The 24,830-nt window shown below is 35.6% G+C and overlaps 1 protein-coding gene across 3 annotated transcripts in view; it reads right to left on the minus strand.

Moving 5' to 3' along the window:
- Positions 1 to 1,331: 1,331 nt before the first annotated feature.
- The window catches only part of DppIII (dipeptidyl peptidase 3), a 364,629-nt gene continuing 341,130 nt past the window's right edge, over positions 1,332 to 24,830 (minus strand). For all 3 annotated transcript variants that reach the window (XM_090398644.1, XM_090398641.1, XM_090398643.1), the window contains 2 exons: positions 12,646 to 12,802; positions 1,332 to 1,570 (listed from right to left, as the gene is read on the minus strand). In XM_090398644.1, coding sequence (XP_090254770.1) covers positions 1,428 to 1,570; positions 12,646 to 12,802 — 300 coding nt within the window. In that variant the 3' untranslated portion in view covers positions 1,332 to 1,427. The remainder of the gene's footprint in view (positions 1,571 to 12,645; positions 12,803 to 24,830) is intronic.

Raw genomic sequence — 24,830 nt, forward strand, 5'->3', positions numbered from 1 at the left:
CTTGATTTCAAAGCATATCTCTTCTTAGGGAACATCAAGGAAATTCCACTCTGGTGTTACACCTCTAGAAAAGGTTGAAATTATGCATGCGTGTGTGTGTGAGTTGGGGGGGGGGGGGGGTAACTGTAATCAATATTCCCCTGATAAATGTTGCACCCAGTAATTTTTCTGATTGTGCTACTGAACTTCAATGAGGATATCTCCTGAACACAGTTTTTTTTTTTTTTTAAAACAGATTTTGGATATCCTGCCAGCCTTTCTGGATGAAGAAAGGTAGTTTCTTTTTCAACTGGGTGTCCACCTGTTGAGTTTAAGTTTATGAACAGTGATGTATTTGTTGCAGCTTCTGATGTTTTTTTTGTTTCTTACTTTGGTTTTCTGTTGACAATTCCAGATAAACAAGATGATTAAAAATTATTCATACACAAAGCGATATTGATTCAGTACCAGAGCTCCCCATCATGGACTCCCACTCTCCTAACCAATGAATGCACTTGAAAGTGGAACACCAGGGCTATCCCAGATGGCATGTGGGCACTGCACCAAGCATGGAGCCCTGTCCCTGGACCATGGGGAAAGAGGCTTACTGCAACACCTTTTATCCTTACAGGCAAGCTTGCTAGCTGATTGATCCTGGTCAGGCTATCCAGGACTGCTTGTCTTGACAAAGCAGAGGAGGCTAAAGTAGTGAGATATTAAATGTACACAGGTCACACAGTATAGCAAACAGGCTCACAATACTGACTGTTTTGAGCTCCTTTTTCATATTTCCTCTCTCCATAATTATCTCTTTTTAAGTGCAACAGAGAATTCTAAAAATAAGCATTAAAATAAGATATATGGATAAGCTGAGGTGTTGGGTTTTATTCATAACTGCAAATTTCATAACCTGTTTGGTTTGTGAATCGAAATATTAGCAATTATAGCAGTCTGTCTCAGTTCACTCATTTCATATACCTTGGCAACAGGCTCACAATACTATTTTACACTCTTTTTTCATCTTATTCAACAACTGTTTCATATTTTCTCTCTCCACAATTATCTCTTTTCAAGTTCAGATTGTATTAATACAATTATATCTTTCACTTGTTTTACCAAACAGAAAATAAAAATAGAAGTTTTCATGAAAGTAAGCAAGGTAATACAAAGTACTTATCAAAATTATTTAATAATTGATAAAGTTTTAGGGTATAAGTCACACTTGAAAATATATCTGATTGTGGAGGTCTAGCATTCTGTAAAAGACTTAAAAAAAATCACTATAAAATAAGATATACTATATCAAGACAAATGAACAAAGCAGCATATCATCAATCATCCATCAACCAGGAGAAAAAAAGAATTAATATTTTTTTTATTCATCACTTAATACTTTAATACAAAAAAATGGCTTAAAAGGAATGATACTATGTTTCATAATCAATGTGTCAGCAAACAAAATATGATTGATTTTTCTCCCATTCTTCAATTAAAATTCCATCAAGCTCATTATTTTTTTCAAAGCGATCAATCCATGATTTGATAAGACCTTCATGTGTTGCATCATAATTTTTTAAGTTAACTTTTGTACCTAAAAATTAGACCAAAAAATTTTTTTAAATTATTCAGAATAGCTACTATTGGATTATATTTCTACAGAATACAATAACAAGAGAATTCTTAAAATAAGCACTGTGAATATATATGGATAAGCTTAGGTGCTGGGTGTTTTTAATAATCTCAAATCACCTAATACCATAACATACCATGACAGCAAACTCAATCTTTATTTTATTTATTTATTTATTTTTTTGTTTCTTACAATAACCCTCCATATCACACGCAATAATAAATTTAGTTTAATCCTTTATCCAAGTGTAAGCAAATAAGGGAAGGGCCACTACCCAGACCAGTTTCGACCTTTATTGAGGTCACGTCAGTGGGAGGCAGACCCAAACGTGGAGATACTAAGGCAGAAGCAATAGGAGAGGTCATATTTACCTATACAAATTGCCAACCGGTAAGGAGTGAAGAGAGCTTGGTCCACCTTTTGCTCAGAGTTGCCTGGTGTTGCACCACCTTACCTCAGTCCTGAAGATATTTTCAGGCGCAAACTTTGTATGCTTACACTTGGATAAAGGATTAAACTAAATTTATTATAGTCTAATAAATTTAGACTATGATAAATTTTGAAATTTTGTAGCAAAATAAACTTCCAACATCTTTCTCTAAATCCAGAGTAATTCAATAATAAGGTGGTACCGGTTGGCAACTTGTATATGTAAATATGACCTCTCTTATTGCTTCTACCTTGGTATCTCCACGTTTGGGTCTGCCTCCCACTGACGAGACCTCAATAAAGGTCGAAACCGGTCTGGATAATGGCCCTTCCCTTAATGCATAGCAGTATACATGTCCGCAAGGAGATGTGCTTTGCATTATGGGAGATACTGAGACAAGCAGTGATGAGAGCTTGGTCTACCTTTGCTCGGAGTTGCACCACCTTACCGCAGTCCTGAAGATATTTTCAGGCGCAAACTTTGTTTGCTTACACTTGGATAAGGGATTAAACTAAATTTATTATAGTCTAACCAAGTGCAAAATAAACTTCCAATATCACATGCAATGTTTTTCATCTTTCAAATCATTAGTGCCTTCCAAAACAATGATTTCTTTCACTTTCCTTTTTCATCCTGCAGCTTAACTAATATTATATAAATTAAGTGAATATTAAATCCAACATCATTTCATAGCTGAATACAGAAACTATAAAAGTTTCATGTGAAAAATGACCAGAGACTTGCAGGAATACATTCGCTGCCCTAGTCGAACCTTATAGGAGACAAGAAAAGTCAAAGCATCTGTATATTTGCCTCCTATTGGTCCATTTTAATAAGGTTTCGCTGATCTGACAGCTGTTTCAAGCTCAGTGTTTTCGTCAGAGACCAGGTAGAAACCTAAAAGAGCAAAAAACTCTCTTGAACGTCGAAGAGATGTATTTTCCATAAGCGAACTCTCAGTTGGTGCGTAAAGTATTTATTAAAATAAAGAGCCAAAAAGGCTTCACTTCGGTGATGCAAATTTATATATAGTAAGTTGATATTAAATCCAACATCATTTCATAGCCAAATACAGAAACTATAAAAGTTTCATGCGAAAAATCAAAATGGACCAATAGGAGGCGAATATATGAGTGCTTTGAGTCATTTTTATACGAGTCATTTTTTTGCACAAAACTTTTATAGTTTCTGTATTTGGTTATGAAATGATATTTAGCCATACACTCATTAAGTACTCCTCTTATCATAGAACCACCATACAATTTTTTCTCCTTATTCTCCTCTCGCTTTGTCATTTGTATATTTCTGTTTCTTTCCCCCATATGTTTTGCTTCTTTCTCTTCTCACCTTTATCACTCACCTGACATTTCTATAATCCAATCTCGCTCTTTGTACTGTGAAGGATTCCATGTAAATACATTATTTCTCTCGGGAGGCCCTCTTCATTTTCTTGACCCATCCATCACTGCACTCTCAATTAACAGTCTTGCATTTTCCCCATTTTCCCATTCTGTTCAATTGGTTTTACTCTCTCTTTCCATATAACTGGCATTCACTCTCTCAAAATATCCTACATATTTGTAGGATATATTTCACCTTTTATAATGAATACATTTCATGCACACTGCTAATAACAAATCTCGCTATATTAAACTTCCCTAACAAAGACATCTTGGGTGCCATTGTTGTATTATGCATTGGGACCATACAACCAAATGTAGTATAACAGAAAATACAACTTTTTCTTAAAAGCTAAACAAATTTCCCTCATAATCACATACTCATAAAACACAAAAATTACAAAAAATTGAACTAATAGTATTAACTAAATTTAAAAAAAAAGTTTATATTTTGTATATCTTGAAATTTATCCAAAGATACATCAGGATATAGAATATAATATTAGGAAAGAGTACTATAAAATGAATTATAGATGATAAAGGTGACATGAAAAGTGAAGATCAAGATATTCTGGATAACAAGAGTAATTACTCAGAAAGATTGATAAATGAAACAAGAAGTGAAAAATGATGATAGAAGATACTTGAGAGGAATTCAGTCAGAAATACATATCAATACTTAAGGCAGAAATATCCATGGTGTTTAGGCTTATATGTTGATTCTCCAGCATTGTGTTGTTTAAGGAATTTAATAACACAGACTAAATAACTAAAAATATTTAATTATTACTTCCTATTGCGGTTAGCCTAGTGGCTGTGTGCTTCACAACCATATGCCTGGGGAAGGAGTGTCCTAGGTTTGATTCCCGTCAAAGATGTGAGGAGCTGAAGGATTTTCCTCAGCCACAGCCAAGTTATCCAGTCTTGGGCATGGACAGTAGGGTTTTTCCCCAGTTTATCCTGGGGTTTTTCATCCCACAAAGCAGGAAAACCGGCCTTGAGAACTCAACACTACGGACATAGGATACACCAGGGCATAGGGCTGACCACCTTATCCTGTGAACGGTTTGAGGTCCGATGATCAATAAAACCTCAACACCGCAAGGTAAAAGAGGGGGAAAAAAGGGAAGATGAGATTTGATGAAGTTAAATTGACATCTTCAGGGATTAATACACTGTATTAAACATGTGCACAGAAGCACACTTCAATAACAAAGATGGAACAGGAGAAATACAGGAATACCCAAAGTCCTATGATTATGGCACCTACTGGCTTTGGTTGGGTGTTGGGCTGAATGTCTGCTGATGAGGGTTTTATCCATTAAACTCTTCAAAAGAAATATCCATAAAGAAAGTGATATGTGGAATGGCATCTGGCATAGATGAACTGGAAGTGCTTTCAATATTGAAGAATCCTAATGTGGACATCGCCATGGGATTAGACACAGCCTGAGTATTACAAGAACATGCAAGAACCACCTCTGCCAAGATGTTGAATTTGAGCCTCAGTTCTGGGAGGGTGCCAAGGGAGTGGAAAGCAAGGCAAAATAGTTCCACTGCATAAAGGAGGATCCAAGACAATAAGTTGCAAATTATAGACCAGTCATTATCTCAGAAGTGGTGGTTACAGTATTGGGGAAGTTGGTAAAAGACAGAATTCATGAGACTAGGTGGAGGGAAATAGGATACTTTATGGGGGAAACATGGATAGATCTTGCCTTACTCATATGGATGTGAAGGTGGTGATTTCTATAATAGGGTGTCTAATGAACAGATATCAAAGGGTATGTGGGAGAATTTAATTCAAAAGAGTGCAGGTGACTAGTGGTGTACTTCAGGATTCAGTATTTGGTCTGCTGCTATTTAATTTGTATACCAATGGTAGAGGAAAAATTACTTACGAGGAAATATTTGGTTATTTGCAACTTATGTAGAGCTAGGAAGCGTGATAGTCAATGAAGACTATCACGCTTCCTAGAGATCCTGCAAAGTGACTTAAGAGACTGATAATATGGGCAAAGGTTGCCAGTTTAACATGGCCAAATGTAAGGTCATGCACTTAGAGATGAAGAATAACAAGCTGAGTACTATACACTGATGGAACTGAACTGCAAGAAATTGATAAGGCCAGGGATTTGAGGAGATCGTAGACAAGGAGTTGAAATTTAGAGCACATACTGCAAAGGTGGCCAAAACAGCAGATTATAGTAAATGGCAGTTGAAATAAACACATTGACAAGCAAAGATAAAGAGGTTATTATTCCCTTTAATTTTAATAACATCAGAACTGGACATTAGTCCAGATCTCATGTTATTAAAGCCATGACTTCTTCATCCCCCAGATGTAGAAGATCCACACGTGAATAACCGAGACTGTGGTATGTCTATGGAATGCTTCCTGTGAGAATAGATTGAAGGGCCATTGGCTTCAAAAATTAGCTGATAGGCAAATAAGATGGGAAACAATAGAAGAATATAATTTTATCAATTGTGTTTTATAAGATTGATACCGAAGGCATTTTTTTTCAGGTCATGTGGGTGGGTGGTGAGTGGGTTGCCATAGGTGGTTATGAGTGCTTCATCAGTGAATGAGTTCAAGGAGAGGTGTGATAGGTATTGTGTGTACAATGGTTAGAATGAGTCCTTGACTCCATGGCCCAGAAAAAATAAGTAAATAAAAAATAAAATAATAATACTGTACTGAGGTATCTAAAGGTTGAATTCTGGATGAGTGAACTAGAGTTCTCATAGTATCCCATTTATAAAAATGGAAATAAAACAATGTGAGAATTACAAGGAATTTCTTTATTGTGTTCCATGGTAAGATTTAAATAAGCATACTTGAGAAGAGGTTAAGAAAAATTCTGAAAGATAAAGATGGAGAAGAATAAGCTATTCAAAATAAGGGTTGTCTGAATCAGATTTTCACTTTATGACAAATAGCTGAGAAATCACGGGGATACAGCAAAGATCTGTGTTTAAAGTTTTGTTGCATATATCACGCAAAAGTCTATATTTAAATTGTAAATCAGCAAATAGAAGTGAAGGAGATACAGGAAGATGGATGTAAAACAAAATGTAAACAAGGGTTGTAAATTATCTTCACTGTTATTCTTCAATAGAATCTATATTATTGGATACAAATTCCAGCAAGCTTCCTTCCAATCTCATTCGTATATTCAGCCCATTCCCAAGAAGGGTGACAAGTCACTACCATCCAATTACCGCCCTATTTCACTTACCTCAGTACTGTCAAAGGTAATGGAAAAAATCATCAATTCCCACCTCCTACACTATCTTGAAGACACTCACCAAATAAATGACTGCTAGTACAGATTCCACCACTGCTGATTAACAGGAAATCTACTCACATACGTCACCCATCTCTGGACAAATGCTATGGAGAAGTTTGGCGAATCTCAAGGTTGCACTAGATATCTCCAAAGCCTTTGACCGGGTCTGGCACAAAGGCCTACTAGGCAAACTACCATCATTCCGTCTGACCCAGGACTTCTGTATTGCCAGTTTTCTGTCTGGACACACACTGTGTGTGTGATGGTGGATGGCTCCGTATCCTCGCACCACTCAATTAATGCTGCGGTCCCACAAGGTTCTGTCCTCTCACAACCCTGTTCTTGCTGTACATCAACGACCTACTGCAATTGACCTCCAACCCAATACACACTACACTCCTCCCTTGCATTTGATAAGCCTTACCCTACACAACTCACCTCATCCTACAGAACATCAACACTGCTGCCACCACCACCCTCAACTCCGATCTCCAAGCCATCCTACAATGGGGTTCGGATAACCTCATAAATTTAAACGCCAACAAAACCCAGTTCTGTACTATTTCCCATAAAAAAGAACAACTTTTTCCCAGTATCCTTTTCGACAATACCAAAATTTCTAGACAGCCTGATATCTCACTCCTCAGACTCACCTTCACATCAAACCTTTCCTGGCACAAACATATCTCAAACGTTGCATCCCCTCAGCCTCAAAAAAACTAGGATTTCTCTTCCGCTCAAGACGTTACTTCACCCCTGAACAGCCACTAACATAATACAAATCACAAATCCGTCCAGCTATTGAATACTGCTCCCACATATGGGGTGGGGCCCCTAAAAGCTCTCTCAAAATGCTCGACTCAATACACAAGAGGGCAATTAGACTTATCAATGATCCACCCCTTACCCTCTCTCTCTCCCCCCACTTTCACACAGATGTTTGGTCTCTGCAGTAAGTATATTCTACAAATATTTCCATGGGAAATGCTCATCCGAAATAACATCAATAATTCCTCTGCTCAGTACTAAGCTCATTGGAACATGTGCAGCTGCTGCACAACATCCCTTCACAGTACACCTAGAAACAAACAGAACAAATTTCTTTTCCTCTTCCTTCATCCCTGCAACTGCTGCACTGTGGAACAGTCTCTCATCTGCTGTGTTTCCCAACGAATACAATTTAAAGTCATTCAAATCAAATGTAAACAAATTCCTTCTTTCCCAACCCACTACCACCCATACACAGTACTAATGTACTATAGGTATCTCCTGTGTATGGGCCCAACACACACACACACACACAAAAATCTCAATAAAATAACCAGCAAAATTGTTTAGACCTAAGCGTGTTCCCTATTATTACCATTATTATAAAATGTTTGGGAATGGAGCAAATACTAAACAGACAGGTGTTGAAGGCTCTTAATAATGAACAATAAGAAAGGAATTATTAACTGGTATGAGACCTAACAAAGAGAGTCAGGGAAACTAAATTATGATGGGAGGAATGGTGAGAATCTGTGTGTAAGAACAACAATGTAATGTAAATGTGTTAATGATGGGAATGGACATCATTATGGAAATGATAATGAGGAGAGCATGATTTTGTGTTCAGACTTCTCAAGCATGTGCTAGGATGTCTAGGATGTAAGGCACTAGTTAAGAACAGATGCACAGTAAGTTATCCAACTATGTCATGCTGACTACAGAGAAGAGTATACAAAAAGCAGCATGCAGGTAATTAATTATGTCTGTACATGAATGTTAGCAGTATCAGAAACAAAGGGGTAGAGTTTATTGCTTTGGCAAATATGTTGAGCTTAGTTGTAGACATTAGTTAGACCTAGCTATCAGAGGCATACATAAAAATTGGCAATGAATGTAAAGGGAGCAGTATTTTTAGATAGAATAGACAGGATAGGAGAGGAAATGTGTGTGTGTGTGTTGGTAATGATAATTGATGACTTAAATCTAGTTATATATGACACCTATGACTGCAATACTAGTAACAGTTTTTCATATGGCAGCGAGTTTGAAGCCAACAGGTGAGGTGTAGTCTAACAAGATCAAATAAAGTGGGGATGTTGTTACATACCTAGTGGATCAGTTACTACTGATAAAGAAATGCATTACCTAACAAAGATGATAGGTGGGAAACAAGTAATCATAAAGGGAAATTTAATTATCTGAACACTGACTAGGTAGCAGTAAAAGCTCATGAGAAGAATGAAGCTAAATTTACTGAACTGTTGTGAGATAACTTCCCCAATCAAGCATGTGATAGAAGGAAATGAGATCAAAGAGTGTTAGATTAGATTATAGAATCACAGGAGATTTTAGCTAAAGATGTAACTATTCTGCCTGCAGTTGGTAACAGTGAATATGCATTAATGACTTGGGAAGTGGCTAAATTTATAATTGTTCCATTCAAAAAAAAAAAAAGAAAGAAAAAAAGGTTACATGTTGAAACACAAAGCAGGAAATTATGACCGGCTAATGAATATTCGAGGGTGGTCTGAAAAGTTCTCAGCCTAATAATGGAAAACGAATTTATAATTTCAAAATTATTTTTATTTTTCAACATAATCTCCCTTAAGACTAATACATTTATTCCAGCGATGCTCCAGTGCAATTATCTGTCCCTGTAGTGGTTCTCAGTAAGATCTGCAACCGCCTACAGCTGCAATCGCCTCTTGATTCGAAGAAAAATGCTGACCATCAAGGAAGAGTTTTAGTTTTGGGAAGAGATAGAAGTCAGAAGGAGTAAAATCTGGGGAATAGGGTGGATGTTCCAACAATTCATAGTGCAGATCCCTTAATTTTTCTCATTGCCAAAACACCTTTGTGGGCAGGTGCATTGTCCTGATGAAAGATGATTTTTTTGTTCTGCAAATTGGGTCTTTTCTCATGAATTTTTTCGTCTAGTATGGTTAAAAGAACGGAATAATATTCCTCGGTTATTGTTTTACCATTTTCAAGATAATTAGTAAACAAAATGCCTTTAGCATCCCAAAACAACGATGCCATGACCTTTCCTGCTGATGGAACCGATTTTGTCTTCTTTGGTGCTGAACAACTGACTTCTGTCCATTGTTTTGACCGCTGTTTGGATTCTGGTGTGTAATGGTGAATCCAAGCCTCATCCATAGTAATAAATCACAAAATTAGTTTTATTCTTGTTAAAACGCTCCAAGCACTGTTCAGAGATTTTCATGTGAGCGCGTTTTTGATCTGCTGTGAACAAGTGCGGCACCCATCTTGCACAAAGCTTTTTCATATGCAATTCTTTATGCACTTTGACTCGCTGGTCATCCAATACCATATCATGCACTTGATCAATGATTTCTGGTGTTGTTACACTTTTTGGATGTCCTTCATGTGGATAATCTTCAAGGCTCGTTCGGCCAAGTTTAAACTCAGCATCCCATTTCTTAGTTGTCGAAAACGAAGGAGAAGAGTGCCCATAAACTTTTATGAACTTCAAATGAATTTCTTTTGCCGTTAAACCTTCTTTTACAAAAATATTTTATAACTGCATGATACTCAATTTTATCCATTTCAAGGGATACAGACAACACTTTTGCTTTAGACAGCTGTATAAAAACAAATTATTTGATAGAATGATGTGCAATTTCACATGGATGCTTATGATAGATGTACCAACTTAGAAAAAAAAATTGCCGATAGTTTTGCCATCTATGGTCGAGGCCGAGAACTTTTCAGACCACCCTCTTACTTTGTTCACACCATTATATTAGTTGTTGGATGGGAAGGATATTGACAGCGCATGGGAAGCTTTGAAAAATGCTTCAATGATATAATATTGGATTATATCCCTAGATTTGAAGAATAAATAGGATAGGAGTGAAATGGATGTAAAATCTTATTAAGCAAGAAATTCACAAGAAAAAGATGACGTGGAAGGAATACCATGTGAATAAGGATGATGTAATTTATGGAAATTATAAGGGGCAGGCATGAAAAGTTACAAGTATTGTATGGAAAGCTAAGTTTGAGTATGAAAAGAAACTAGCTCTGCTAGCTATAGACAACCCAAAAGAATTCCACTGTTATGCTATATGTAAAAGAAAAATGAATATGAGAGAATAACTACTGAATGCAGATGGCATGTGGATGACAGATGCAGAAGAGATTATTCAACTAATGAGTACCTATTTTGTTAAAAGCTATCAACCTGATGCATGCAGTATTGATCAGGCTATATATAATAAGTCACAAAATAGGCAATTCCATAGGATTGGAAAGAATGTAAAGTAATCCCATTGCACAAAGGGTGGTGTTAAGACTGATGTATCCAATTATCGACCAATCGGTATCTCTGGAGTGGTGGTGAAGATTTTTGAAAAGTTCGGTAGGACTCACATATAGAAATGGATTGACAGAGAATCTATACTTGTCAATGAACAGCATGGATTTACTAAGGAAATATCATGTTTGAATAACTTCCTCACATTTTATAATACTATAACCATGAAGTTAGACAATGGGAATGGATAGACCATGATACTTTTGGATTTTGCTAAGGCTTTTGACAAAATACAGCATGGAAGACAAGACTGTTGCATAAACTGGAGATATGGGATTGGATTATAAAACATTATCGTGAATAAGAGGACAGCTGAGTGACTGCAAAATTTAAGGAAACTAATTGTGTACCACAAGAATCAGTCCTTAGTCCATTGTTATTCAATCTATACATTAATGATATTGAGAAGGATTTGAGTGAAGACATACAGCTATTTGCTGATGATGAAAAGATAGGCAGGGTAATCAGGAATGCAGCTGATATGCAGTCCTTAAAGAATGGTTTAAACAGGCTAGAATTGTGGGTATATAAAATGGCTATCAGTTTAATGCTACTAAAAGTAAAGTCATTAGCTTTGGTGCAGTGACATATTCAATGTCATATTATATTGGTGTGATTATGCTAGGGATCTTGCAGTTTTAGTGGAGAAGTTGAAGTTCAAGGGCCATGTAGCAATGATTGCAATTCAAATGATAATTGCAATGCTGAAATGAACCTTCACATGTAAAGATAAGGATGTCAGTTTGTTCCTTTACAAGGCCTTGATAAGATCGCAATTGGATTATTGTGTGCAGGTCTGGTCTCCTGGTTTCATTGGTAATTCTGATAGTGGTGCAAATGTCTTAAAAATGATATTAGGATTGGGGAATATGGATTACAAAGAAAGATTGAGAATTTGTGGACTACAGGCACTATCAAGCAAGAGAAAGAAGAGGTGATGTGATTGAGACTTGCAAACTTATGAAAGGGTTATACAGGATCAGTAGACGGAATTTTGCATTTTATTAATGGCAGGGAAAAGACAAGATGACATTTTTGGAAATGAATGCCATCAAGAGGGTGAGAGCTTGATTTTTCTTTCATAGTCATGCCTGATTGGAATGGATTGTCACTGGATGTGGTGAGTTCAGGTTGTGTGAATGCATTCAAGAACAGGTATGACAGCTGGTGTCAGGGATATGTGGCCTCCCTTGATGAGTACCTGACTCTGTGGAGATCTCTCATAATAATAATTACTACTACAGCAAACATCATTATAATGAAATCATTTACTATAACAAAACGAAAAGCTATACTAAAAGAAATTCACCATAACATGCTATTTTTTTTCAGTTCCCCTTGGGTCTGATATATCAAGAGTATATTAAGTATACTCAATTATTTGCAATAGTATTCTACCAGAACCAAATTAAAATTGCTGCAAATACCAATTTATAATATAAATTACATGAATAATACAGAGAATATTTTGCATTATTTTAAATATTTGCATGAAATCAGATAATTTTCATTAAATATTATATACTTTAATATCCATTATTATAACTTATAAAATTAATGAAAACAAGTATCAATATTCCTCTTACCCTCTAAAACTGTATTTGCTTGAACAAACATTTTGCGTGGCTTCTTACGATCCATCACAATACTTCTATATTTTAGAAAAGGGCCATCCTCGCTTACTGCAGAATATTTATTAAATAAATCCCTAGCGTTTTTAATATTGGCAGTAGCTTTGTACACCTAAAAAACAAAAGTAAAATTTTTTCTCAAAAAACAAAACAAAAAAAAAATTGTACTAAGATGGATTTTTGTACCAAGTGAAACGAAAACATTATAAATATAGCGAGATATTATTACAATAATTGAACACAGAAACATTACTTGTGTATATAATGTAGACAAGATTCTGTTTTTTTAATAAATCTGCGAGAGTTCAATATAATGAAAAAAAAAAAAAAAAAAAAAAATCATTTCGAATATTTTTGCCGATAAAAGTGAAATTATAACAAAGGGAAGAGGAAACACTTTTCAGGTACTCTAGGACTAACAACCAAAATTAATATATTGCAACATATTTCCATTCAATCACATAGACAGACTTTTCAACTGTTAAATGAAAACTATTATGATTGCTATAACAAACTTACATGGTTCAAAGAAGTCAATCACAAGGATTTTTTCTCAAGTAAAAATCCAAGAAGCACATGAAAAATTTACTGCAATTATAAGAGATCAACCCATTTCTTAGTTAGGTACTATAAACATAATTTTTTTTTGGCACTACAAACGGTCTCATCAAAAACACTCTCCTCTAAATATCTCCAAAAACACCCAGGGGAAACCTAAATTTGAGCACAGCAATCCAGATGTGGGTTTATCAAGGCCTTATAAAGAGGAATGACTTATCTCTACTCATGTGTTAATGTGTTCTTCAATCTTATGAGCTACCTTAGCAATATGTCCTCTAAACTTTAACTCTTCACCAAATAAATTTAGCAGTGATCCCAATTACCAAATTTCATTAAATTTTATCAAACCAATATGGAATTATTAATATTAGTCTAAATCACTTTGCCACTAAAATTATTATTATTATTATATGGGCACCTCCGTGGAGTCCAAAGACTCATCACAAGAGACCCAATCTATCATACCATACCTCTCATTGAACCTATTAACAGACCAAGCACTCCCATATGACTTTGGCAACATATTCCACTCACTCACCACTCTCCAAGCAAAAACATTTGTCCTCACACCCCTACTAACCACACCTTTATTAAACTTTCAGGGATGACCCCTTGTTCTGATCCCTGTAGCCAAGTGATGAAACATTTCCCCTGCATCTATCCTATAAAACCTTTTAAGCAACTTAAATGTTTCTATCATACCCCCCCCCCCTTTTTTTCTCCTATCAACCAACTTCTGCACTCCACACACTTTCAATCTGTTCTCATAGGGCACATTCCACAGGCCACTCACCATCTTGGTCACTCTCCTCTAAATCCTCTTCACTGCTTCCACATCTCTAAAAACACCCAGCGGAAACCTAAATTTGAGCACAGCAATCCAGATGTGGTTTATCAAGGCCTTATAAAGAGGAATGACTTATCTCTACTCATGTGTTAATGTGTTCTTCAAGCTTATGAGCTACCTTAGCAATATGTCCTCTAAACTTTAACTCTCTGTCTACCACCACCCTTACATCTCTAGCTTCACCTATTTCCTGGAGTACAGTGCCATCAATGTGATACACAGCTTGTAATCTATTTATCCCAAAATGCATAACTTTACATTTCTTGACATTAAACTGAACCATTAGTTTTGCCCATACTGACAGCCTATTTAAATCATCCTACAAGCGGCAGAGTATTCCTGCTAGCTCTCTGGTAGTCTTATAATTTCTGCACAAAACTTTTTTAGTTTCTGTATTTGGCTTTGAAATGATGTTGGATTAATTATCCACTTAATTTAGATAATTTTGCATCACCGAAGTGAAGCCTTTTGGCTCTTTATTTTAGTAAATCCCACAAGCTATCAACATTGCTTTGATTAACTATTACTCTACCTAATTTTGCATCATCAGCAAACAACTGAATATTTCCTTTAAGGTTATTTCCTATATCATTTATGTACATAGTGGTCCCAGCATTGAACCATGCAGCGGACCACTAATCACCTGTTTTTACCTGCCTCTCCATATACCACTTTTTGATATCTGTCCAGCAGCTACCCTCTAATTCACTTAACCAGTGTCATATCCATCCTCATTTGTTCTAATTTGTGTAACAGAGTTCCATGGTATTCTGTCAAATGCCTTTGTAAAATCCAGCAAAATCATCGTGTAGCCATTTCCTTTATCCAACTCAAATGTTACTCTATTATAAAAAGTTAGTAAATTACTAAGGCATGACCAACCCTTCACAAAACCACGTTGTCCCTTATACGGTATCATATTTTTATCTACCCATTCTCGAATTCTCTTTTTTACCAATTTTTACCACCACTCCTGAGATACTGATTGGTCTATAATTTGCTACTGTAGTCTTAGAACCTCCCTCATGCAAAGGAATTATTTTGCCCTCTTTCCACTCCCTTGAAACTCTACCAGAGCTGAGAATTAAAATAAACCGACTAGTCAAAGGCATTGCCAGTTCCCTTGCACGTTCTTGCAAAACCATAGCTGTATTTACATTGAAATTCTGCAATATCCTAAGAACCTCCAATTCATCCACTTCTATTCCCACATTAGTGTCTGTCACATAGGTTAAAGCAGTAACCGCACTAGGATGATATATATTCTTGCAAAGTGGTCACTCAGTAACTAAACTATTTTATTTGCTTCTGTCTCCTCATGACCATCATTACTCATTAAGGTTAATCTTCCATAGTCATTCTTTCTCTTACTTGCCACATAACGAAAGAACTCTTTGGGATTTCCTTTGGCTAGATTCTTCTCATAATCTGATTTTGCCTCTCTTGCCTGAGCTTTGTACTGTTCATCAGTTTGCTGGTCACTTTCTTTTTATATACCCTCCATAGCATTTTCTTCTTCTGATATTACTCATCCATCTAACTCCTACCCGATTAACCCTCCTTACCCCAGGTATACAATTTAATACTGCTTCCTCTAGATGACCCTTAATTATATCCCCATACACTACTAACATTCTTACCCTGCAGTGTTTTATGCCATGGTACAAATTTAAGCATCTTCTTAAGCATGTCATGATCACTGCCTTGTAGTTCCACAAATACCCCTTTCTTGATGGAATATTATTCATGTTTTACAATCTCCCAAATCAAGACCACATGATCACTTTCACCAATTGGAAGCAATGTTGTCACCTTGGTTATGGATAGCTCTTCTGATCCTATGACCAGATCCAATACTCTCACACCCCTAGTCTCCTCCATCACATGCTGCCTTAAGTAATTATCTTAAATGAATGAAAAAAAAAATATTATAAATAACCACAGGAAGAATAATATATTATGTGCACATCAATTTTATTAAATTCCATTCAGATAGAGCAGCATTATTCACACATACACACACACACTGCTCTTTACTATATTATAGATGTTCTGCTCTTTATTGAAAACAAATCATGATGAATTATAGCAATAATGAAAATTACAACATTGATCCAAATTGCTATGAACATCCGCTTCACTACAGTAGGTGGCCTCACCCAGCAAAGAGAGCATATATTAAGGAGAAGGAAAGCTCTGAAAGTGACGAATTCCATATATACACTGACGGAAGTGAAACTGGAGGGAACATTGGTTGTTCTTTCATTGCATATAACAGGCAGTCCATTATACAAGAACGCTGCTCTAGACCACATCCTCTCTGTTCCAACAACCAAGCAGAACAACCTGCTATAGTTCATTCACTTACATATCTCTGGGAATTAGAACTCAACACCTCTCATCAAAAGACAGCAACAATTTACAGTGATAGTAGAAGCAATATAGACAGCATAAAAAAACCAGAACAACCATATAGCATTAACAGAACAGACAAGAAATCTGGTTTGGAATCTCACTGTATAGCGATAGGAAATCAAGTTCTGTTGGGTGAATGCGTAGGGTAGCAGGAAATGAGAGAGCAGAACAGCTGGCTAAAGAAGCAGCTAGAAACAAACGGCTAGAAAAAAACAAGTTACTAAAAATACTCGAAATCTGCTATAAAAACACCTGCAGAAGAAAGAAGCCCAGACTTGTAGGAAGAAGAATGGAAACATCAAAAAACGAATCAACAACAAAAGAATTCTTGCCAAGCATCAGAAGCAGACTATCAGATAAAACCCGCCTACTCTACAGGTTTAACCACACTACTAACGGGACATGGAAAACAAAGACACTGTTGGATTCTGATTATGTAGAAATTAGAATAAATGTTATTTGATTCAGAATCCAACATGATTTTCCATCACAAAGGCTGCGTTTGTAAATATTATTCAATGTAAATAACGTAATTATAATTTGATATCATATAACTACCTTAATTATGTCAAATATTTAATTATTTAATCAAAGAAATGTGTTAATGGTAATAAGATTCTGTATTAAATATTATTAAGCTATTCTATTTATTGTTATGTCAATATTGTAAGAACTTGTATTTGTAATTTAACTACGCATTTATTGGAAAGCAAATATTCTAATTATTCCTGTTTTGTGAAAGCTTAATGTTATGTAATAACTCAATGTAGCAGTAGAGCCTAATGTAACATTCGCGAGAATGTTTACGTTTATCGGTTGTCATAGAGACGCGTGAAATAAACAACCGCGAGTGGAACAGAGCGTGGGCTAAATAAAGAGGAGAAAATATATACGAAGTAAGGGAGTTAGAACGGAAATTTGGAAGTGAAAGGAAGCAAGGGGATAAACTAGAGAAGTAGAAGTAAATAAAAGGTTCTTAAGGGTAGGAGTTAAGTGGATAGTTTTAATAAGTGAGCAAGGACGTAACGAATTTTATAGTTAGCTGAAAGTGAAATCAGCAGTAATAATAGAAAGGAAATTAATGCTACAATCGGATAAAATAAAAAGCTGGACGTTTAAGGAAGAATCTTGAATGAGCCCAGCTGGTCTAGAATTGTGGCTTATTTCCGATTTGCCCTAAGGAGAACCTCACAGTGTTTTAATTAATTTATGAGTGGTAATAAGGATAGTTGAAGTGCCCTAATTGATGTCAAGAATTCTGAAGCATAATTGATAGTGCTTTAAGTATAACTGCAGATAAGTTTTGTAGATGTGTTTTTATTCTTTAAGTGTGATAAGTAAATTCCAGAAGTTTGCTCACAACATAATAGATGTTCTAGGAACCACTTCCAGTAAGGTCTATCATAGTGAATTATTAACTTTAACTGTGGAAACCCTTCGTGATTGAGAGTTGGAGATAGGAATTGTTTGAAAGATATTTTCAGCTATTAGATCCTGTAATATTTTGAACTTATAGCATGACTGAAAAATGTGTGAAAACTAATTAGATTGGATGTTCTATTATATTCATTTAAGTCTAAAAACTTTATAACCCAGAAGCTAAGAAGGTGTATGTGAAGACTTGGAAGATTGTGCTAATGTAATTGACTTGACTTAATGTTTGACTTGTTACTACTATTAAGAATTAGAAGTAAAATTTATTTATGTGTTGTATGACCTATATTAAATGCTTCATTTGTTAATCTAACTATTGTATTTGCCTGAATTTCTTTCTACTGCACCGTTCACAAAAATTTGAATCTAGCGGGAATCCCAGAAAGAAAATAAATACTTCGGCCTAAATTAATGAAAGGACTGCTAATTAACTTTGAATTGATCCTACTATTTCATATAGACTTATCTAAGGATAGAGTGGCGCAGTATAATAGAAATTTCTCTACCCTTGGATTAGTGATCAATTTACAATTAGTTGTGTTTTATTTTATGAAAGTGACTTGTAACAAGATGGCGGATTAGAACAACCAACATGTAGAAAATAACGTCACGACAACACTACTTACAGAGATTCTATATCCTGGAATCATCATCATGCATTGATCAAAACAGATGCTCTTCATCAATGATAAATATAAGATACTGATCACTGATGAAGCAGTGGATACCAGTCCATGTAAATATTGAAGTCAATGAGAGAGCAGACAGACTAGTGAAAGAAGCAAGATACTTACCTCGAAAATTACACCCACTATCACTAACTGATGCTAACCCTGTCACAAAAATAAGATTGGTAAAACAAACTATCAAGAAGAAGAATGAAATCAGTGAATTTAATGAAAATAGAGAAATAACCACAATCATCATCATCATCATACTACAGATGGAACATTTTAAAGGCATGAAAATTCAGCTGGATGGTACTAGAAGCTATGAAATATGCAAGTCCAGGAGTAGAACTAACAATTGCCTATATCTATTCTTATCCAGCAATTGCCACTGCTCTACAGAAAAGTGACAATAACCCTATAGAAAAGCTCTACTCAATCAAAGTTCAACAGACTACCAAAACAGTTCTACAGGCCCCGCAGTCATATGTAGAAGCTCTTCAATGGACTCAAACAACAACAACAATAACCAGCATGCATCTGTAGTCCACACCTTCAACAAACTGTTGACCACATACTTTACGACTGTCAGCTACTGGACTACATCCAGATGCCCCTAGTTCAACACGTCATCACTTCCAGAGACAAGTGGGTAGTATCAAAACTGAGGCTTATCGAAAAGTATTACTCAGAATTAATAAATAAATTAATAAAATTTGCCAATAAGATCAACTTACAGTTTTTGTAATGTAACATAAATTACTGATATTGTATGAATTATACAGTGTAAATACATGTAATATAAAAATATAAATATGGATGTAAAGGTCAGTATATGTACATATAGATGTAAAAATAAAAATGTATATATGAATATTGAGACAAAATTGGAAATATAAATATTAATCAGTACTTGGAAACTATAACTACATGTAATATATGCACCGTATGCAATGAAGCATGTAGGAATAAATTACCTCCTGGTAGGGTTATTATTGGGGGGAAACGCAAAACACACACACGTCAGCTGACCCATGAGAGTCAGCTGACGTGTGTGTTTTAATATACCACTGTTATTATACAATGGAGAGAAAAATGTGGAAGTCTTTACATATAGATGTTAAAATAAAAATGTCATCATCATCATCAAATTCCTGATATGTACCCTCAAAGGGTGTATGGGATATGACAGTACTACATGAAAAATTTACATCATTACTAACTTCATATCTACAATTTTCCTCCAAATCAGTCTGTTACTTGTCAAGACTCTAACATTATCAGATCTTCTATTTCTATCGTCTAAAGCACTTTGTACTGTATCAATCCACCTATATCTTGGTCTTCCTCTGAGTCGTTTTCCTACCAACCTGGCAGAGAACACTTGTTTTTGCTAATCTTTCCTCGCCCATTCTGTTTAAGTGACCATACCACCTCAGATTAGCTCTGCTAATGCATTCCTGGATGCTGACAATGTCAAGTTCTTTCTTAATATCCTCATTTTTAATATGCTATTGCCATTGATGCCATCTGTTCACGCCTCTAATCTTTATCAGGACTCTCATATCTGCAGTCTCTAGTCTTTGGTCAAGTGTTTTACTTCTGACCCAGCTCTCAGATCCATAAGTTAAAACTGGTTTGAACACTGTCTTGTATACAGCTAATTTACAGTTCCGACTAATATCTCTCTTATTCCATATGAATTTATTCAATTGACTGCCTACCATACCAGCTTTGTTGATTCTGTTGTCTATTTCAATATTTAATTTACCATCTTCAGTAAAAATTGTGCCTAAGTAGCTGAAATGTTTTACTTGTTCCACAGGTTCCCCGTTCACAACACAGTTGACATTTTCAACAATTTTACCTATTTTCATTGTCTTTGTCTTTTTAATGCTGACCTTCATACCATATCTATTACAACAGTTATTCAATTTAGTCAGGGAATCTTACAAACTTGTAGCAGATTTATTTAGAAGTATAACATTGTCTGCATAGAGAAGTATAACATGATCTGCATAATCAAAGCAAAGAGCTGAGATTAACATCTCCAATTTTGATAAATCAGGTTTAATACATACTACTTTCCTTCATAATATGATCCATATAGATAATGAATAAGAGAGGAGATAATGTACATCCTTGTCTGACACTAGATTTAACATTAAATCATCTTCCTGTACTTCCTTCAATTCTAACTGTTGACGTACAACTCAAATAAAGACTAAATATTGCTTGATATGATGCCCCATTGACACCATATAACTATAGCATATTGAATAGCTTCTCTCTTGGCACCTTGTCATATGCCTTTTCCAGATCGACAAAACTTAAATACAGATCTTTGTTATATTCCCATGCTTTCTCAACTATTTGTCGTTAAGTGAAGATCTGATCCTGACAGCCCCAATTTGGCCTGAATCCAACTTGTTCTTCACCAAGCTTTTCTTCCACAATTCTTCTCAACCATTTCTCAAGTATACCTGCATAGATCTTGCCAGGAACACTCAGTTGCGAAATACCTCTGTAATTCTCACATTCAGTTTTATTTCCCTTTTTATATATGGGTACTATGAAAGCTCTACTCGAATCATCCGGAATTCGTCCCTCTGTCCAGGCCATCTGAACTGTGCAGTGCAGCCACTGTAAGACTTTTATACCTCCATACTTGAGCATTTCTGATCGAATATCATCTACTCCAGCTGCCTTTCCACATTTCGGGCTTTTGATGTGTTATTCTACTTCAAGAATGAATATGTATTCCTGACTGTATGCCTGTTGAGTGTTTTTCACCACTGTGCTATCACTGCTTGTTTAATTTAGCAATTTTTCGAATTACTCCATACTTCAAGGATATCTTTTTCTCCTGCTTTCATGTCACCTTTATCATCTCTAACTCTCTTTACAGCACTCTTTCCTCCAATTCTAAGCTTCTTCAACAACCTCCAGAATACCTTACAATCTTCTTGATATTTATTTTCTATGTTCTTGCCAAAGTCCTCCCATGACTTCTGTTTAGCTAGTTTTACACAGTGTTTCGCTTTCTTACATTTGTCTCTGTATTCTCTAACAGCACAAGCTGACTTATTTGCCAGGAACTTTTGATACGCTTTCTTCTTTTCCTTCACTGCCTCTTTAACTTCCTGTATCCACCATGGAGTTCTGATTTTTCTATCCTTACAGACAACCTCACCACATGCCTCTCTGGCTGAATCAATCAGGGTTTTCTTGAAGGCTTGCCACTGAATCTCCAAGGTTTGGTTCCCGTTCTCACACTCTTTAATTTTTTTCTTCAATAATCTTTGTGTATTTTATTCTACAGTTTACATCTGAGAGCTGCTCAACTTTTATTCACTTTAAAACCTTCTTACATGTTATTCTTTTCAATATGAAATTCAATTTTATCCTGCTCAAGACTAAATAGTGATCGGTTCCAATTTCAAATCCTCTGTACCACTCTGGTGTCCTGCACCAACGAGAAAACATCACTATCAACAATAACATAGTCAATGAGACTTTTCTTATTCCTTGCCTCTTCTATGTGAATTTGTGCACATTTTTATGTTGGAACATGGTGTTAGTAATAACCAGTCCATGTGCTGAGTAGAAATCCAACAGGTATTTGCCATTATTATTAGCTTTGCTCTTTTCTCCAAATTTTCCTAAAATATTTTTGTATGTCTGACAATCATTTCCTACTCTGCTATTTAGATCCCCAACAAGAACCAACTTTTCCTTTTTCATTGTGTCATTTGCTTTTTCTAAAGCATCAAAAAATTCCACCACTTCTACCTTACTAGAACCGTCTGTGGGACCATAGGCACAAATAAGTCTCATTGTCCAATTCCCCATTCTGATATTTGCCCACATCACTCTACTTGAGACTGCCTGCCATTCAAGAAGATTAGCCTCGTAATTTGTGTTGAATACTATGGCTATTCCTTCTTTTCCTCGATTGTCATTTCCTAAAAATAACATTTTGTATTTATTGCTCAGAAAGATCTCACAAGTTTTTGTCTTTTTTGTTTCGGTCACCCCTATTATGTTGATCTGGTACTTATCTAATTCTTCAGCTAGCTCAATTTCTTTGCCATTCTGGCTTCTTATGTTGATAGTACTGATTTTTTAACTCTGGTGATGTTGAGTTGGGCTTTGTTTTCAGATTTGTTCCAGTAGCTGACTTTTCGCTGTTCGACCTGGTTCGCTGGCAAAAACAATGAGGGCCTTGTTTAATCGGGCGACGCCCCAGCCGGCATGAAATTTTGTTTTGTTGTATCATCATTTTTCTATATTGGTTTAAGCCAATAGGAATACAATTTGGTCGGCTAAATTCCAAATCACCAGCCCATCCTCGTTCGTTCAGTATCTAGGTAGATACCCAACAGGGTGCACCACGAGAAGGTGAGGATTAGACATTAGGTCAGAAGCCCTGGTTGGTTGTCTGCATTCTTTTAAAGGCTATGTGGAGGTGTCCTCTCAGTTATATAGCTTTGACCCTTAAGCACCCCCAAAAAAAAATGTATACATGAATATTGATACAAAATTGGAAATATAATGTTAATCATTACTGCAGCTACTAATTGAAGAAGGTAAAGAATTTGGATTAGATATAAATGCAAAAAACACCAAATTTATGAAAATCTCAAAAGAAAACAGATCTGAGCCAGATATATTTATAAACAATATGAAAATTGAACATACAACACACAATACCAATATTTAGGCATCTACTTTACTGTAGATGGAAAGCAAGATAAAGAAATAAAAATCAGATCAGTAATAGCTAAAGATGCCTTCTGGAAAAATAAAGATCTGCTCAGAAGTTCTGTGGGTATTGAGACAAAGAAAAGAATGATAAGAACATTAGTGTGGCCAGTTTTCACATATGGAAGTTAGACCTGGATATTGAAGAAGAGAGTAAGACAATAGATAATGGCCTTTGGGATGTGGTGCTATATCAGAGCTCTGAAAATTTCATGGATAGAACATGTGACAAATACAGATGTCCTACAGAGAATGAGAACACCGAGATCTTATCAGGACAGAAGATACTAACAGGTTTAGATGGAAAAATTATGGGAAAAGGATCAAGAGGTAAAAAACGAAGGACATGGCTTGAAGATATAAGATCATGGACAGGTTCACATGGCTATGCAGAAACAAAAAGGAAAGCCACCAACAGAGAGAATTGGAAGGACATGGTGCTATACTCTCTCACTGAGGAAGCTATGTGAAGAGAGAGAGAACTCTACTTGAAACTGCCTTCTAATCAAGAAGTTTATATTCAGTTCGGTGTTGAATGCTATTACTATTCCTTCCTTTCCTTGATCATTATTGCCTAAAAATAACATCCTATACTTATTATTTAGTAAGATCTGACCTGTTTTTGTCTTCTTTTTCTCATTAATGTCAATTATGTCCATGTGTTATTTTTCCAATTCCTCTGCAAGTTCAATTTCCTTTCCATTAATACTCCTTATATTGATGATTTCTATCTTCAGTTCTTCTGATTATTCTCCTTTTAGATGTCGAGCTGGAGCTTATTCCAATAGCTGTCATTTCACTGTTTGTTCTGGTTCCTCACAAAAATAGTGAGGACCTCGGTCATACTCTAGCCAGCATGAAATCTCATCATGTTGTACCATCATTTGCATTTGTGGTTTAAGTCAATAGAGAGCATAATTTGGTTGGCTAAGTCCCAAATTGCCAGCTCATCCTCGTTCATTTAGCACCCAGTAGATACCTACTAACAGGGCACACCACGTGAAGGAGAGGATTGGACATTATGTCAGATATGCCAGTCCTCTGCATTCCTGAAAGGCAATGTTTAGGTCTCTTCCCACTTATTTGGCTTTAATCCATATAGATATATCTATATATATAGATAGACAGATAAAGATTGAGTACATATATATTTGTGTGTGTGATTTGAGCTCTTGAAAGGTTATAAAGCCTACAGCACTTTAATGCGGTGAGTGGGTTAAGGATTTTTTTTCCCTATTTTATATTAATTTTACAAATTTTTTTGTATTATAAAAATTTAATTACATTTAAATTACTACATTATCAACTATAAATTAATATAAATAATTCATAATTAAATGTATACAATTACAAGCTGACATTAATTAAATGTATATCGAATACTATCAAAATGATGTCACAATAAATGAAATACTTGAGTGTTCAATGTCAGTTCATGCATGGATTGTGTG

This window comes from Typopeltis vanoorti, chromosome 10 (assembly GCF_054136105.1).
Source record: "Typopeltis vanoorti isolate ZY-2024b chromosome 10, IOZ_Tvanoo_1.0, whole genome shotgun sequence".
NCBI classification, from domain to species: domain Eukaryota; kingdom Metazoa; phylum Arthropoda; class Arachnida; order Uropygi; family Thelyphonidae; genus Typopeltis; species Typopeltis vanoorti.